At 30.9% G+C, this 16103-nt stretch overlaps 1 protein-coding gene and 2 long non-coding RNA genes across 5 annotated transcripts; 2 read left to right on the forward strand and 1 right to left on the reverse strand.

Moving 5' to 3' along the window:
* The first annotated feature begins 2962 nt into the window (after window positions 1-2962).
* LOC126549110 (nuclear RNA export factor 1-like) lies at window positions 2963-7996 on the forward strand. Of its 3 annotated transcripts, none has more exons than XR_007603265.1 (9): window positions 2963-3087; window positions 4282-4649; window positions 4714-4794; window positions 4916-5020; window positions 5087-5246; window positions 5325-5518; window positions 5581-5687; window positions 5756-6456; window positions 6663-7996. XR_007603265.1 is itself a non-coding variant. In XM_050197562.1 (9 exons), the coding sequence occupies exons 1-9, from the start codon at window positions 3042-3044 to the stop codon at window positions 5895-5897; spliced, it is 1119 nt and encodes a 372-aa protein (XP_050053519.1). In that variant the 5' UTR covers window positions 2964-3041; the 3' UTR covers window positions 5898-7996. The 3 variants fall into 3 exon arrangements, 2 of the variants coding, with proteins under 2 accessions (XP_050053518.1, XP_050053519.1); XM_050197562.1 differs by having other exon boundaries at window positions 2964-3087; window positions 5756-5792; window positions 5877-7996; XM_050197561.1 differs by having other exon boundaries at window positions 5756-7996.
* A 4220-nt stretch (window positions 7997-12216) lies between these two features.
* On the forward strand, window positions 12217-13097 carry LOC126549111 (uncharacterized). The gene is made up of 3 exons (XR_007603266.1): window positions 12217-12648; window positions 12824-12895; window positions 13004-13097. It is a non-coding gene; the product is annotated as an uncharacterized LOC126549111 (long non-coding RNA).
* LOC126549112 (uncharacterized) lies at window positions 13050-15100 on the reverse strand. The gene is made up of 2 exons (XR_007603267.1): window positions 14764-15100; window positions 13050-13865 (listed from the first exon to the last, which is right to left on the reverse strand). It is a non-coding gene; the product is annotated as an uncharacterized LOC126549112 (long non-coding RNA).
* Window positions 15101-16103: the final 1003 nt, after the last annotated feature.

Raw genomic sequence — 16103 nt, forward strand, 5'->3', positions numbered from 1 at the left:
ACTGTATACAAATAAACTCTAAAGTAGGTACTACCCATAGAAATTATACATAATAATATTTTATAGAAAATACAACGCAACTGTCGCAACTTATAGCTTTGCTGTCCGGTCTCGGTAAAACGATTGTGATACTATCGACGAGTATCGTATTATATGATTACACTCGTAATACGCGATCTGCACACGCAACGCGACCATAATACACCATGACACGTGTGTGTAAACAACGGTTCAAAGTCGCGCGGATAAGTCCGGTCCTTACAACAACAACAATATTGAATGCGATCGCGTGTAAGTACACTGCTTACAATATAATTAGCACGTCCTGGACGTCCTGCAGCCCACGCCCCGCGGTACCCATATATAGGTACCTCTTGGAGCATCGTCGCGAAACCGGATAAGTGTCGCGTGTACGACGCGACGTTTCGCCTGGAACGGGTGTACCACAAATCCTATAATACTTACATTATATAGCTATTAAAATATAATAAAATAATAAAATAAATAAACAAGCGAGTGGTACATCATTAAGAATTGTTTTTACTATTTTTCAATTTACAATTAAATTTAACTGTTGAATAATTATTAATTTCTTTAAAATATTTTAAAATAAGACTACAAAAATTATTGAGATATTTTTTTCTAGTGAATGATCGTATCAATCTGGTTTTAGATTGACTGGAATACACTACAAAAACGATATCTTGTACAATATCTATTGAGTTACTGTTAACCGGTCACAACTTGAATCATTCAAACTTATTTGCTTTTAATACAAAGTTGGTACCTACTCAGATTTCAGCTTCGAAATGGAAGAAAGAGCGATGTGGCAACTGTTGGAGAAACTAACTTGGGCCAAAAATGTAGACTGTAGATACAAGGTACTAGGTAGTTTCACATCCGAGATTTAACACAGGGATATCTAAATTAAATCCGAATTGATTGTTATACCTAAAATACCCAGGAAAATGGATTTAGTTTTATAACTGCTACTACTAACCTCCTAATGCCTATTTATTTTATTATAGCTTAAAACTTTATTTTATATAATAGTTGGTACCTAATAATAAACAATTTATTTTCTAAAAATCATATAATACCCCCTCTCCCGAGTACATTTCTAATTACGCTACTGATCATAGTGCGATCAATCATACAACATTACAATAATATAATAAAAAATAAAATAAAAGTTAAAATAGTTAGTTAATATAACTTTATTTATTTATTAGTTTATTAGTTTTTATATTTTACTTATTTTTAATAGTTGGAATATATATAACCGTCGTCAGTTCATGTTTCCGGTCCGATCAATAAAACCGGTGCTTTTCTTTACGTCATACAATTGTAAATAATACACCAACTCCTGATTTAGTTCGTAAATTCAAAATTGAAATTTTTTGGTACGATATCTATCTCGGTAGAAGCCAGTAGGTAAATTACACACTTAGTTTTAGTCTTACGTGAACGGACGTCGACCCTGACGCAAATCTCACAGCCTTTGTGGTATTTCTAGTACCTACCTAGTCAACAGTTGTCAGTGGGGTATAGCTTAGCCGCTTAGGGGATGTATTTCCGATTTTTCCGATTCTTAAACGATTTACCGCATTTTTTTTTTTAGCAGAACCACCCATTTCTTTTTTATTAAGACACATTTTTTCCATATTAAAATATTAATGTGAACACAAGTAATATAATATTTTTATAATATATTTTAGATTCTGAACAGAGTGTTTTTTTTTAAATATGTTTTTTTTGTGTGTGTGTCTGCTTACAGCATATCTAGTCGAAATAATGCTTCAATTTCAAACTTTGGGGGTGGTTTCAAATGGAAAAGTGAATATCTTTGATGGATTATAGAAGTCAAAAGTAAACATTTTCCAACAGTTTTCAAAAAAATCTAGAAAAACAAAAAAAAAAAATACGGAAAAACGGAAAAACGGGAATTATTACGCGAAACCAGTTTTCGACCAAATCGATTTTTTTATATACTCGTAGTTATAACTCAAAAACTAATGATTTGAAATACTTGAAATTTGCACCAAATGTTTATATTAGTGTTATATATATTATACATATACAGTTAAGTTTTCAAAATATTTTTAATTTTATTTATAGTACTAGGTACTGTGGTATATCCGTATTTCAGTATACACGGTATAACCAACTAAGTACGTCTTACCATCGTATTCGCTAGTTAATGACACTCTCTTAAATAAATTAGAATGGCACTGTTAAATAGTGAGGTACGATGGTGTGCGCTTGTCGATTCTACGCTCCTTTATGGTGGAAAAGACTCGAAGATTACATATACCCGTGGTACGTATATCCCAGGCACTGTTTCCTATATAAAGGTAGGAACGCGAGGAAGACTTAAATGATATCCAACTCGGGTTGTTCTGGTCGGAAACACTCTTTTATTAACCTTTAAAAAAAACACAAAATAAACAATCAAAAATACTATTCGTTTAGCCCGTACTATAATCGCCGCTTCACACGTACGATCGTCGTACCTACGCTCTCGCCGACTCACTCAGCGACAGCGGGACTCCCTTGCCTGTGCGTACGGCGGTCTTATATACAAAATTTTCTTGTTGCCTCAGCACATTTTGCTTCACTGGCCTCTCCCGTGTTTTATTTAAAAATATTCTTTTATACATAATAAGTAATAATTTTTGGACGACTGTCTACAATATACGACAGTACCTACCTACCTAATTTTGTTTAAGTTAAAACAAAATAGATAAAAATTAAAATATTTTAACTTCAAACATTTAAATAATGTATATTATTATTATTATTGTTTAATTTTACCTATCTCTACATTATTTGACCCTGCAGTAATAAATTAATTAGTTGGCCATTGGTGTACCTAGTAACAAACTATAATATTGTCGTCAAAGTAACTATTAGTTATTAGTGTATTGTAACAATTTTAGTTATTACAAATGTCAAGTACATTCTACTTATCTTTGTAATTTTGTTTTGTTCAAGTATTTATAAAAAGTTATAAAGTTATAAAGTTATTTATAACATTCTTGATGTATTTGTCAAAAGCCTTAAAATGGGTTATACAATCCATCGAAGGTAAGTGATAGTTTTAATAAAATATTATTGTTGATTAAATTATTGTTTTTTCCCATCACAGATATATAAAACAATATATTATAATATATGTTTTATATATCTGTGGTTCCCATCAATATTTTTAATCTATAATAATTTTAAGAAATTTCTAATAGAGAATGGTTTTCGATTTCGAGTAGGTACTACAAACATACATAAATCATAAGTGTACAGTGTCCATTTGCTAATTTCTGTCTGATAGATATATTATATTTATTCCGAAAAATAAATTATTCTTAAAATCAATCAGTTTCTTTAAAAAATATTTAACGCAATTAATTGTATAATGGCATGTACGGTACACTTTTAAGTTCCAAATTATTATTGGTTGTTACTTGTTATAAGTATAGATAAAAATCTACCTACAGTGCCAAATAAATTTTTTTTCATATAATTTCTAGATACCTTTATTTCTATTTAAAAATTTTTTGAAAATATTATTGGTAAAATATATTAATTTTGTGTAATAATCACTTGTTTTAACGATTTGATGAAATAAAAAAGTATAACAGTTGGTAGTACCCATCATAGTGTGATATCATCATTCATCAGTTTGTTTTAATACATATAGTAAAAATATAATAAAAATAGTTCAGGTATTTAATATGATTTAACTAAGTATAAATTATATTAATATGTTTGATGGTAGTGAATAGTGCAAAATAACACACTAATAATAATATAGTAGGTACCTTCTATTCAAAGGCACCTAATTTTTATACAAATTGTAGATTTTAGAATACTAAATTGGTGTATATTTTTATGGTAGAACTTTAAAAACATGATAAAGGAATACACATTTCTCAATTATATTATATTTTTATATTTCATACTATAAACTGCCTAATCAATATTTTTTGTGGAAGCAATGAAATGGTTATTAAAAAAAAATACAATGCACTTGGAGAACAATTTTACTTCAATGTTTAATGTGAAATAGTAGTTATGATTTAAGATAGGTAGGTACCTAGTCAATTCATCATTGAATAAACCAATAACATTTTCATTCTTAAAAAATAAAAGCCAATAAGGTTCAAATTAATAAGTTCAAATTCATTTAAAATCTCAAATCTATCATATGCTGTTCCTCACAAAATTACTTCATCTGATTCGATTTCTGTCTATCACCAATAACATTAGATTTACAACTTGTAGGTAGTGTACGTTCTGATGAACATGATAATCGAAGTACAAGAACTGGCACTAGTGCATTGGATAGATACTTACATCGTCATGGTTATAAAAAAAAGGTGTCATTCAAAACAAACCACGGTGAAGTCAATCCATGTCGTAAAAGTTGGGATAATAAAACTGATCTGGTTCGTGATCAATTGGATAGTGAATATTCTAATCGCAATGGACTATCAAGAAATAATGGTCGCCGACTTAAAACTTCTAAAATCAATAATACACCCATGGATATGGATGTGAATTCATGCAATAGGTCTTCTCCTGAAAGAAATCTTAAAATCGGAAATTCACGGTCTTTGAAAAAAAGCAGTACTGGGTGGTACACAGTATTTGTAAGTTCCAATTTTTAATATATCAAATGTACATATTTAAATTATCATTAAACTTATTTTTAAGGTGCCAAATGTTGAAGATAATGTCGAAGTCTTGCAAATAATACAAACGCATATCAAACCAGTTACACTATATCCATATAATGTATGCTATTTCTATACTAGTAGAATATAATATTGTTTATTGTTATTAAAATGTTTCAGCACGCTATATGTGCTATTACAAATACAAGAATATATTAAAATTATCAATTTTTATTTTACAGAAACAATATTTTGATTATGCGATAAGATTTCTTGTTGATAATTACAAGGTTGCTAAAGCATTGCACGACGCTAGCTATAAGATAAAACAAAGAGATGATCAAGAAGTAAGTTGAAATGATTCCGTTGTAGAGTTTTAACAATGTTTTTTCAACAACAATTTTTGCATTTAGTTAATTATAAGCGTGTTTCCATATTTACCTCCACGTGGTGCTATGCCATCTACACTAGAAGTATTCGATGAAGTAAGAGAGATAATTATAGAAACAATGGCGACCCGCTACAATCCTGGAACCAAGAGTTTGGATTTGTCACGTTATTATGCATGTCCATGTATATAAAACATTATTTTATATTAATTTAATGACAGTTACAAAAGAAATAAGGAAAACATGTTTATTTTTGTTATAGTATTTACCGACAACCAACTGTTTGTAACATTAAATCAACCAGCAGTTCTTTTAGCAGTTTTGAACATAGTTGCTCAGCACACCGATTTGTATAGTTTAAATCTTGCAAATAATCATATTTATTTAGGAGAAAATCTTATATGGATACGGAGATTGTTTCCTGATCTGAAAGTGTTGGATTTGGCTGGAAACAAAGTAATGTGTTCTATATTCTTCACTTTTATTGAAAAAGTATACTAAAATAATTTTTATTTCAGTTTTCTGATTTAAAAGAATTAAAGTCTCTTTCTGGTTATACTATTGAAGTGCTGAACTTGGAGGGAAATCCTCTGTGTGATACAGTAGACAAAGAGCGTTACAAATGGTATGTATACTTTTGAATGTTTTAGTCTTAATACCACTTAACATGTATTCATATTATACGTGTTTTAGGGACTTACAACAATTGTTTCCTACGCTGAATAAGTTGGTAAGTATCAACTATTTAATCTTATTTCATTTTTACGCTAAATGTTGGCGAGGAACCACAAGATTGATATTTTTATTGTGCTAGCTTAAGAGGTTGCCAAACTAGCATGACGTGTTGTCTTGTCTTACATACATACAATGATACAATCGGAGACGCATTTAAGAATTTTGCACCCCAGGTTATCTGAGTGCCATTACTTTTTTTTATCACTGAATTGACCTAAGTGCCGTATTGTATTAAAATGCTCTTCAAAATTTACCGTCGTGGCTAAAGCCCCCCTGGCTATGGGGCAAAAGGATATGGATTTGCACGATCGGTCTCTTCAGGTGACGACAGGTGAGCTAGCAGGCTCTCCGAAGTCGACATCGGGTGACCGTGGGGATATGAGAGTGGCCATCCAGGCTCCCGTACTTTTACTACTGGTGCTGAGACAGTCGTGTCTCAAATTAACACGCAACCATCCATCGTGGGCGGCAGTGGTGAGCAGCCACTATGTTCGGCTATGGAGAACATAGATACCGACAAAGTACCTCGTTTACCTAAACCCAGAGTCGTCTTGTATCCTTCTGAACGTGTACAACTAGGTTGGCAAGATGAAAAAATGGCAGTTGGATCTGGATTAGTCAATACTGGTGTGATATGTTACATCAATTCTACACTACAAGTATGTGGAACAATTTAATTATGTTATTAAAGTATACATATTTTATTTTATTTTTGTAAATATGTATAGGCACTATTTCATACACCTGCATTTACAAATTGGCTATTGAATGATGAACAACATCAAAAAATACCTAACCTAACCCAAACTTTACCTCCATTAACCTCGATTATTGTTTTTTATGTTTTTATACTATCCCCGTATAGATGTCACGCGAAGGTGAGGAGCATCTGGCGGGCCGGGACAGCCGGTGGCGGCCGAGCCGAGGCCACATGCGGTCGAGTCTGGAGGACTTGGTGTGGCAGACCACCTCCCAACTCGACATCTTGCGGCAGACCAGGGCGACGCTGATCGGGCTGGGAGCAGAGTTCCCTCCGGACGCACAGCAGGGACTATCGGTCCAGCAGATCGGCGACGTAGACACGGCGGAGCTACGGGCCGATCCTCGTCTGTGGGTGGAGTATGAGCGCGGGTGGCGCGAGCACGCTAAGGCTGCACCGGCGAGTTCACCGGCACCGACGGACCGTCGGCCCATACCGGGGCCAGTCCGCCACACACAGCGGACGGTCCGGAAGGCGACCACGGCGAAGCCACAACCGCGGCCGGCACGCGCAGCACAGGGAACAGCGCTGGCCAGTGCCCTACAACCGGTGCACAGACGTCCCAGCCAGCAACAACGATGGAAGGCTGTCGACCGTCCAGCCGCGGCTACAGCCGCCAAGCGTTCCACCACGGACACAGCCACCGCCTCCAGCCCCGATCCCGGAACGTCAGCCGGAAACTGCGGTTGACGCTATTCCCCGGGAGGGGACCCCGACCGTAGACGAGGATGCTTGTCAGGCCCCTCCCTCCAGCGTTCGTGTCACACGAACCAATGGTGGTGGGCGGTGACGACATCCTGGTCGATATCGAGGTCCTATACCGGGAATAGTCTTGGCAAGTGGGAAACTGGGCGGTAATCGCTAGTTCCCCCATCGCAACTGTAGGTGCCCGGGGCACCCGATGGCACCACACGGCTCTTGACAAAGGTGTCTTATCAGCTTGGGGGGGGGGAGAGTTGACACGGTCGTGTCGCACGAATACCGCGATCTCACCCGCTAGACCAGTGGTTCTTAACCTTTTGTAGATCACGGACCCCTGATGAAAAATTTTTAGATACCGTAGACTTCATCATCAATTTTTTTGAATACGAATTTCGACGTATTAAGGCTGTCGCGGACCCCCAGGGGGCCGCGGAACACAGGTTAAGAACCGCTGCGCTAGACCCCCTTGCCTAGGTATCACCACTCGTTCGATAATCAACGGGACACCCGAGCGATTAATCGAACCAGTTTCTGAGTCGTCGATGAGCCCTGAAGCTCCCGCGGCGTGGGTAACGACCGCCGAGAGCTTCGGCGGCGTTTGTCTGTTGTTAACCGTTCGTTACGACTGATCTCCGCCCGCCGCCTTACGCAGTCCGTGCATTTTCCGCGACTGGTGAAATATTATCTTTTTATTTCTTTTTTTTTTGTAACGACAGTGACTTTTTCTTATACAAAAATATATACATTATTATATATATATATTCAATTGTTGTTTTTCGTTGACTTTGTTCCCGTCGGGACACATATGTTGTGCTAGCTGTGCCTTCGCGCACTTTTATTAATATTATTATTATAGTAATTATAGCTGACCCGACACGACGTTGCCCATGTGTTACTTTCTTTTTTTGCATTTTCGTATACCGTGTGAGTTTTTAATTTAATCGTATTGATAGTGCTAATATTACGTCAAATTCACAATTTAATTTTGTGTGTGTATGCGTATGTTTTGCTATAAACATAGGTAACACTTGTAAATTCATTGATAACATATATATTTATAGGCCGTGAATATTATTATATTTTTATATTATTATTGAAGCACCTCCTTATATAATACTACATTGGTTGTTCTTCCACTTGGGACAAAAATGACTAAACGTAAATGTATCACCATTTAAATCAGGTTGTTACAGCAACTATTTATAAACAAAAATTCCATCGTAAATTTTAGCTGTCCCACCCGGCGTTGCCCGCGCAAAAGTCACCTCAGGTGAAAACCGAGATTTTTTTTATATTATATTAATAATAATAATAGCTGACCCGGCAGACTTCGTATTGCTTACTTCATGTTTTGCACTTCGTTACCCGTTAAAAATGCCAATTCCTTATGACTCAGACTTTGTTCAATACGTTATTTAATATTCGATGGATGATGTTCCAGATTTATTTTAAGTTTTCTGTTGCCCGGAATAAAATTCTGATTCGCAGCAGTATATTATCAGGTAGGCAATCTACCTGCGGTGGATCCCGGACCTAGTGGTATTTGTACGTAAGTGTATGATTTAACTCTAATAAAGTATCAAAGTTATACTAAGTTTGACATAATACGGTAGATTAATATAATCAATTAATACATAATCCTAACCTAGATTAATAATATTAATAAATTTTATTAATTATTTCTGTGTAAATGAAAAACGTAATAAACCATTAAACTAGACGAGTTTGATTTTTGAAAAACACACTCATGAAATAATTAAATGTATACTTACAATTTAAACAATTGTTGAATATTGCTCGCTGTTAGATGAGAAGTGATAAATGCCAAAAGAAAAGTAGATACTCGAATAAAATATTATTAATCAAAATTATATTTTATGAATACCACGTCAAATGTAAAATGCAAATATAAATTATGAAATCTTTATATTATTTAGTCTCTTAGTTACAAGTAAACAAAATGTTTTATTTTGTGGAAATCGACAACTTACATTTAGGCCAGCATATTAAAATATAGCGTAACAAAAAAATAACATAGTAATTTTTTGTGTGCATCTATGCATTGTTTATAATATAAAAATTTAATTTAAAACATAGATACACGATAATAAATAAGTTACAAGTTAAACCTTATACATAACTTAACTTTTAACTTTGTGTGATTGAAATAATTGAACTACACATAACATAAATCTTTATTAGTATATATTGAGTCACTCAGTCCAGGTAGTATTTAAAATCAACTATAAATAAAACACGGTGGCAATATTAAATTGATTAAATTTTTTATTGTTGGATCTTAGAACCGTCTATGTTCATAAAATTATATATATTATGCAAATTGTATGCATTTATAATATAACTAGCTGACCCGGCAATGCTTTGCTATTGCTAGATTTCAGTACATTTATAAGTATTTAGGAATATGTGAAGACTTTAATATGAATTATATCAGATATTTAATTTGATTAATTTTTACAGTTAATTTTATATATAAGTGTGGAATATATTCGTTTAATGTATAAATAATATAGATAATTAATTGTTCTATTTTGTATATTATTTTTAGTGGACATTAATCATGAAAAAACTATTGAAGACGAGAACTATGATAAAGATAACATTTATGTTCCAAGTTCTCAACAGGCGTATAATATAAATATGAATATTTTTTAATTAATTCATTTTATATTTTTAATTATTATAAGTAGTTAATTTTTTAATTTATCTCTCCCAAGAATCCGAGCGGTCTTCTATATGTATATAAATAAACAATTAATTGATGCATACAATATGTTACTATGTAATATTTTTGTTACGTTATATTTTAATACTCTGGGTTAAATGCATTTTGACGATTTTCAAAAAATAATACATATTGTTTACTTATAACTAAGAGACTAAAAAGAATTCATAATTTATACTTGCATATTTTCACATTTAACGTAATATTCATAAAAAATATTTTTGACTAATAATATATAATTCGAGTATCTATTTTTTATTGATTATTAAAAATTTGTGGCATTTATCAATACTATTCTAATAGTAAGCAACATACGACAATTGTTTAAATTGTAAGTAAATATTTAATTATTTCAAGAGTACGTTTTTAAATTCGTTTAATAATTAATAATAATTCATAAAATTGTTTGTGTAAAATTATTTTGTAGGTATAATTCATAAAAATGTTTGTATATTTAGCTAAGAATTGAAAATTTAATATAAGATTTTTCATAAGTTTAGCTTACAATAATTATAAAAGAACTTAAATTATGGTGTATTCAGGCCATTAAAACATAAACCACCTTTTTTACTAACTACTGGAAATTGTATCCTAGGCTGACAAATCATCTTCGTTCAGAATCGTTTTTCGAATACAATGATACCTATCGTTGCATTCAAATTTAACCTACCCTAGTGGCCTAGTCCGAGGTCCACACCACCCACTTTTGTACAGCAGAACGATACCCACTTGCCCGCTTTTTTTTACTGATTATTAAAAGTTTGTGGCATTTATCAATTCTATTCTAATAATAAGCAATATAGGGCAATTGTTTAAATTTTAAGTAAATACTTAATTATTTTAAGAGTGTATTTTTTAATTCGTTTAAACTTTACGTAATTTGACATTCCGTACAAATACGGTTTATATAATATCTCCGTAATGTAACGGTCCGTTCTATTATTTTCCGTGACTTTACATGTGTCTTGGAAAATTGAAAACAAAAACAAAATTAAAATAAATTTATTTTACAAAAAATAAAAAACAACTCAAAGAAGTCTTCTTTTAATAAATATTTATGTTATGCATAATTGAATTAATCCAATAGCCTAAAATTAAATAATTATAAAGCTTAACTTGTATCGAATTATTTACCATCGTGAATTTATGTTTTAAATTAAATTTATATATTATAAACAATGCATAGATGCACACAATATGTTACTATATTATTATTTTGTTACGCAATATTTTAATACGCTGGCTTAAATGTAAGTTGTCGATTTTCCCAAGATAAAACATTTTGTTTGTTTATAACTAATACACTAAATAATATAAAGATTTCATAATTTATACTTGCATTTCATATTTGGCGTGTAACTCATAAAATATAATTTTGATTAATAATATTTAATTCGAGTATCTACTTTTTATTGATTATTAAAAGTTAGTGGCATTTATCAATCCTATTCTTATAGTAAGCAATATTGGACAGTTGTTTAAATTGTAAGTACCTATATATTTATTTATTTCAAGAGTGTGTTTTTAAATTCGTTTAAACTTTACGTAATTTGATATTCCTTATAAATACGGTTTATATAATATCTCCGTAATGTAACGCTCCGTTCTATTATTTTCCGTGACTTTACATGTGTCCAAGAAAATAGAAAACAAAATCAAAATCAAAATAAATTTATTTTACAAAAAAAAAAACAACTCAAAAAAGTCTTCTTTTAATAAGTATTTATGTTATGCTTAATTTAATTGATTCAATAACCTAAAGTTAAATACGTATAAAGCTTAACTTGTATCGAATTATTTACCATCGTGAATTTATGTTTTAAATTAAATTTATATATTATAAACAATGCATAGATGCACACAATATGTTACTATATTATTTTTTTGTTACGCAATATTTTAATACGCTGGCTTACGTCAGCCTAGGATATAATTTCCAGTGGTTGGTGAAAAAGGTGGTTTATGTTTTAATGGCCTGAATACACCAAAATTTAAGTTCTTTTAAAATTATTATAAGCTAAACTTATGAAAAGTCTTGTATTAAATTTTCAACTCTGAACTACTTATACAAAATTTTTTATGAATTATACCTCCAAAATAATTTGCAAATATTCATGATTTTGACGAATTTTTGTCAAAATTTGAACTTCAAATGCTAATAAAAAAAAAAATTGTGCCTATGTATTCTTATAACTTTTGAAAAATCCTTTCTTAGTGCGCCTCTACGTTGCTTAAGGAACCTCTGTACAAAATTTGAAGTCCCTATACCCAGCGGTTTGGTCAGGGCGTTGATGAGTGAATCGGGGCGGTCTCCTATATGTATATAGATAAACAATTAATAGATGCGCACATATTGTTACTATGTTATTGTTTTATTACGTAATATTTTAATACGCTGGCTTAAATGCATATTGACGATTTTCACAAAATAATACATATTGTTTACTTATAACTAAGTAACTAAATAATATAAAGAATTCATAATTTATACTTGGGTTTCACATTTGACGTGATATTCATAAAATATAACTTTGATTAATAATATTTAATTCGAGTCTACTTTTTATTGATTATTAAAAGTTTGTGGCATTTATCAATCCTATTCTAATAGTAAGCAACATACATAGGACAATTGTTTAAATTGTAAGTATATATTTAATTATTTCAAAAGTGCGTTTTTCAATAATCAAACTCGCCTAGGTAAATTTACACAGAGATAATTACTAAAATGTATTATTTAATAATAATAAGTAATTTTTTTTTTATTATTTAATTTTATACTTTTATCAATTAAATCGAAAATTGTATTTGTTTGAAGGTGCTATTTCAATTGGGATTGACTCATCCAAGATGCATTTTTGGAATTCCTTGTTGAGTCCGGAAGTTATAGGTTTGGCGATAAAATAAAAATAATAATAATAATAATATAACTAACTAAATATTTAGTTTTATATCATAATATTTGAATTACTTAAATTGTATTATTGAATATTAATAGTGTAATGAATATGCTGAAATATATTTAAAATTAAAAAAATATTAAATACAGCTTAAGTATATACAATTTTATTTTATCCAACGAAACAAGTGACAAACCAATACAAATACATTTGACAATCAATAATTGCAAGATTTAATGTGTAATTGTTTGCACTGATTTATGTCAAGGTCTGACTGTTCTAGTAGAGTACGGGTAGTTAAATTTTGCTGGTTTATCAGAAGTATATAACTTCTTAAATGTTTGATTTTCAGTCACTATCTCGGGAGAAAACGTACACGGGCTACTTGAGCACTTCGGCGCGTCTTTACCGTACCAAATATGATAATAGCACCATGAAGACGATGGTTTAGTTGAACAAATTTTTGGCGCAACCTAACCTCCCGGTGGCTGAATTGTCGCCGCGTCATTTCTCGGCTGGTGATTTTTTTTTAAAACCTCAAACTGAGCTTTCAACACGCGGACGGCTTCCTCGAGTGTACCTATAATAGTCACCGAGACATCATCTACCATAATCACGGTTGATCCTCTATCTATATACATTTATTAGAGAACAGTAAAGCATTAAAATGCTTATTATAAAAATATAATATACTACATTACAAGTGCAACAAATACTAAAAATAATTTAATAAGTCTATATATCTATACTTACACATACATTTACAAAATACATAAAATTGTCTTACGTGGATGAGATATCTGGTGTTCGGTGTGTTGACTTATAAAAAAATCATTTCTTACCATTTATCATCACACATAAGACATAACTATTTCGGATCCATGTTCTGAAGAACTGTCGTCCGTCTTTAATTTAAAATTACATTCATTGTCGATGTATATGCATCTTGATTCTATGTAGCTAATGATTTGTTTTTAATAAAAAAAAAGTAGAAATTAAAGAAGCGTAAATACTGTATAAATGAAAATAAGAACTAATGTATATTATTCCAAAGTGTTATGAACGATAAAAACAATAATTAATAAGTAAACAGTTTTTAAAAGAAAATTAATAATAAACATTATATTTTGGCCAGCATATTTTATTACCATTCATTATTAATTATATTACTATATTAGTATATTATTAGTCAATCGTGGTATTATTCTATCTTTTATGTATATTAATATATATTAATATATTAATATACCTAGAGTAAAAATACATTCTTAGTATGAATATATAAAATCTTAAAATAAATCAAATATGTCATTGCGTATAGTAAAATTCACATCGATATTATAATATACCTAAACGTTTTAAATCCCACAAATTGCATAAATAATGTTTTAGATTTTTAACAAAATAATAAAATTAACATAATATACTTATTTGTTATAAGTCGGTAATATATTGTGTATGTTGCCGGTCGGTGATAATTAATGTGTTAGATGGTGAAAACGTTATGAGTGGTAATGCATAAGGTACGAGTGGTATGACAGTAAAATAAAACAATAATAATATTATAGGTACACTGTATGAATATTACGGAGATGATGTTCTACTAACAAATTTTTTTTTTTTTAATCTACTAAACTACAGAAATACCTACTCTAGTCACTGAGATCATCTACCATAAATCACGGTTGATCCTATATTTATTAATTTATTTGAGAAGTATAAACTGTAAAGCATTAAAATACTTATTATACTACACTACAACTACAATAAATACTAAAAATAATTTAATAAGTCTATATACCTATCCTTGCACATACATTTACAAAATACATAAAATTGTCTTACTTGGATGAGGTACCTAGTTTAAGTTCAGTGTGTTGATCAAGACTTACGAAAAAATCATTTCTTACCATCACGTGAACTCGCATGCAATTTTGTTTTAAGTTAACGTTTAATAAGCTCTTGTGTAACATTGAGGTAGGTATATAATACATATAACTATTTTGGATCCGCGTTCTAAAGAACAGTCGTCCGTCGTTAGTCTAAAATTACATTCATTGTCGATGTGTGCATCTATGGTTCTAAGTAGCTAAAACAATGTAATGATATTTTGTATTTAATATAATATAAAAAAACAGAAATTGAAGAAACATAAATATTATATTATTGAAAATAAAAACTGATGTACATTATTCAAAAACAATAATTTAGAAATAAACTGTTTATTTGTTTAAAAATAAACATTATATTTTAGCCAGCATATTTTATGCCCATTTATTATTAATTATATTACTATACTAGCTGATCCGGAAATGCTTTGCAATAATTGCTATATATCAGTACATTTATATATATTTATTAATATGTAAAAAGTCAGATATTCAATTTGATTATTTTTTTAATATAATTTTATATATAAGTGTGAAATATATTTGTTTTGTTATGATAAACATTTTGAATTATATCAATTTGTTTTAAGCATTAAATATTTCTGGATACACCACGTTAATTGCCTCTCCTTCTGGGGCCAGCACAAATGGATTTTGTTTCAATGCGACATGTGACAGAGCTATGTACAATTGACCAAGGGAAAAACACTGGACAGTAAAGACTAAACCTGCAACGTTTAATGTTTGACCCTGTGCCTTATCAATAATCATTGCAAAGCTTAATTTCACTTGAAATTGTAGCCGTCTAAACTGGAAACTCAAATCGATTGGTATCATTGGTATTCTAGTAACCAATATCGTTTCCCCAGCTTCACAGCCAGTAAGGATTATACACTCAATGAGACATATTTTTTAAAATTTTATTTGTAATTTTGTACTTTTGCATAATTTTGTCGACTTAAGTTACGAAGTAAAATTATAGGAGAACCTTTAGAGTTTATTTGTGTGGAGGAGTCCCCGAAGGAGATAAAGAATTTAAAAATTCAGTTGGATAATGTATCGCCTCCTCTGTATCTAAAACACTGTTAACGGAATAGTAAACTTTTGTTAGTGCATTGAATTTTAACAATATCATGTTTTATCTTTGTTTTGTTTTAATTTTTTTCTCTGTTCTTATTTTGGCGATCAATCAATTAATCAAAAATGTTTTTCCTGTACCTTCAGGGGCATCAAGAAAAAATGTTTTTCCTTCGTAATTATTAATAGAGGTCATTACTAAGTCTTAAACCATCGGGACAAGATCAAGATT

This window comes from Aphis gossypii, chromosome 1 (assembly GCF_020184175.1).
Source record: "Aphis gossypii isolate Hap1 chromosome 1, ASM2018417v2, whole genome shotgun sequence".
Lineage (NCBI taxonomy): Eukaryota > Metazoa > Arthropoda > Insecta > Hemiptera > Aphididae > Aphis > Aphis gossypii.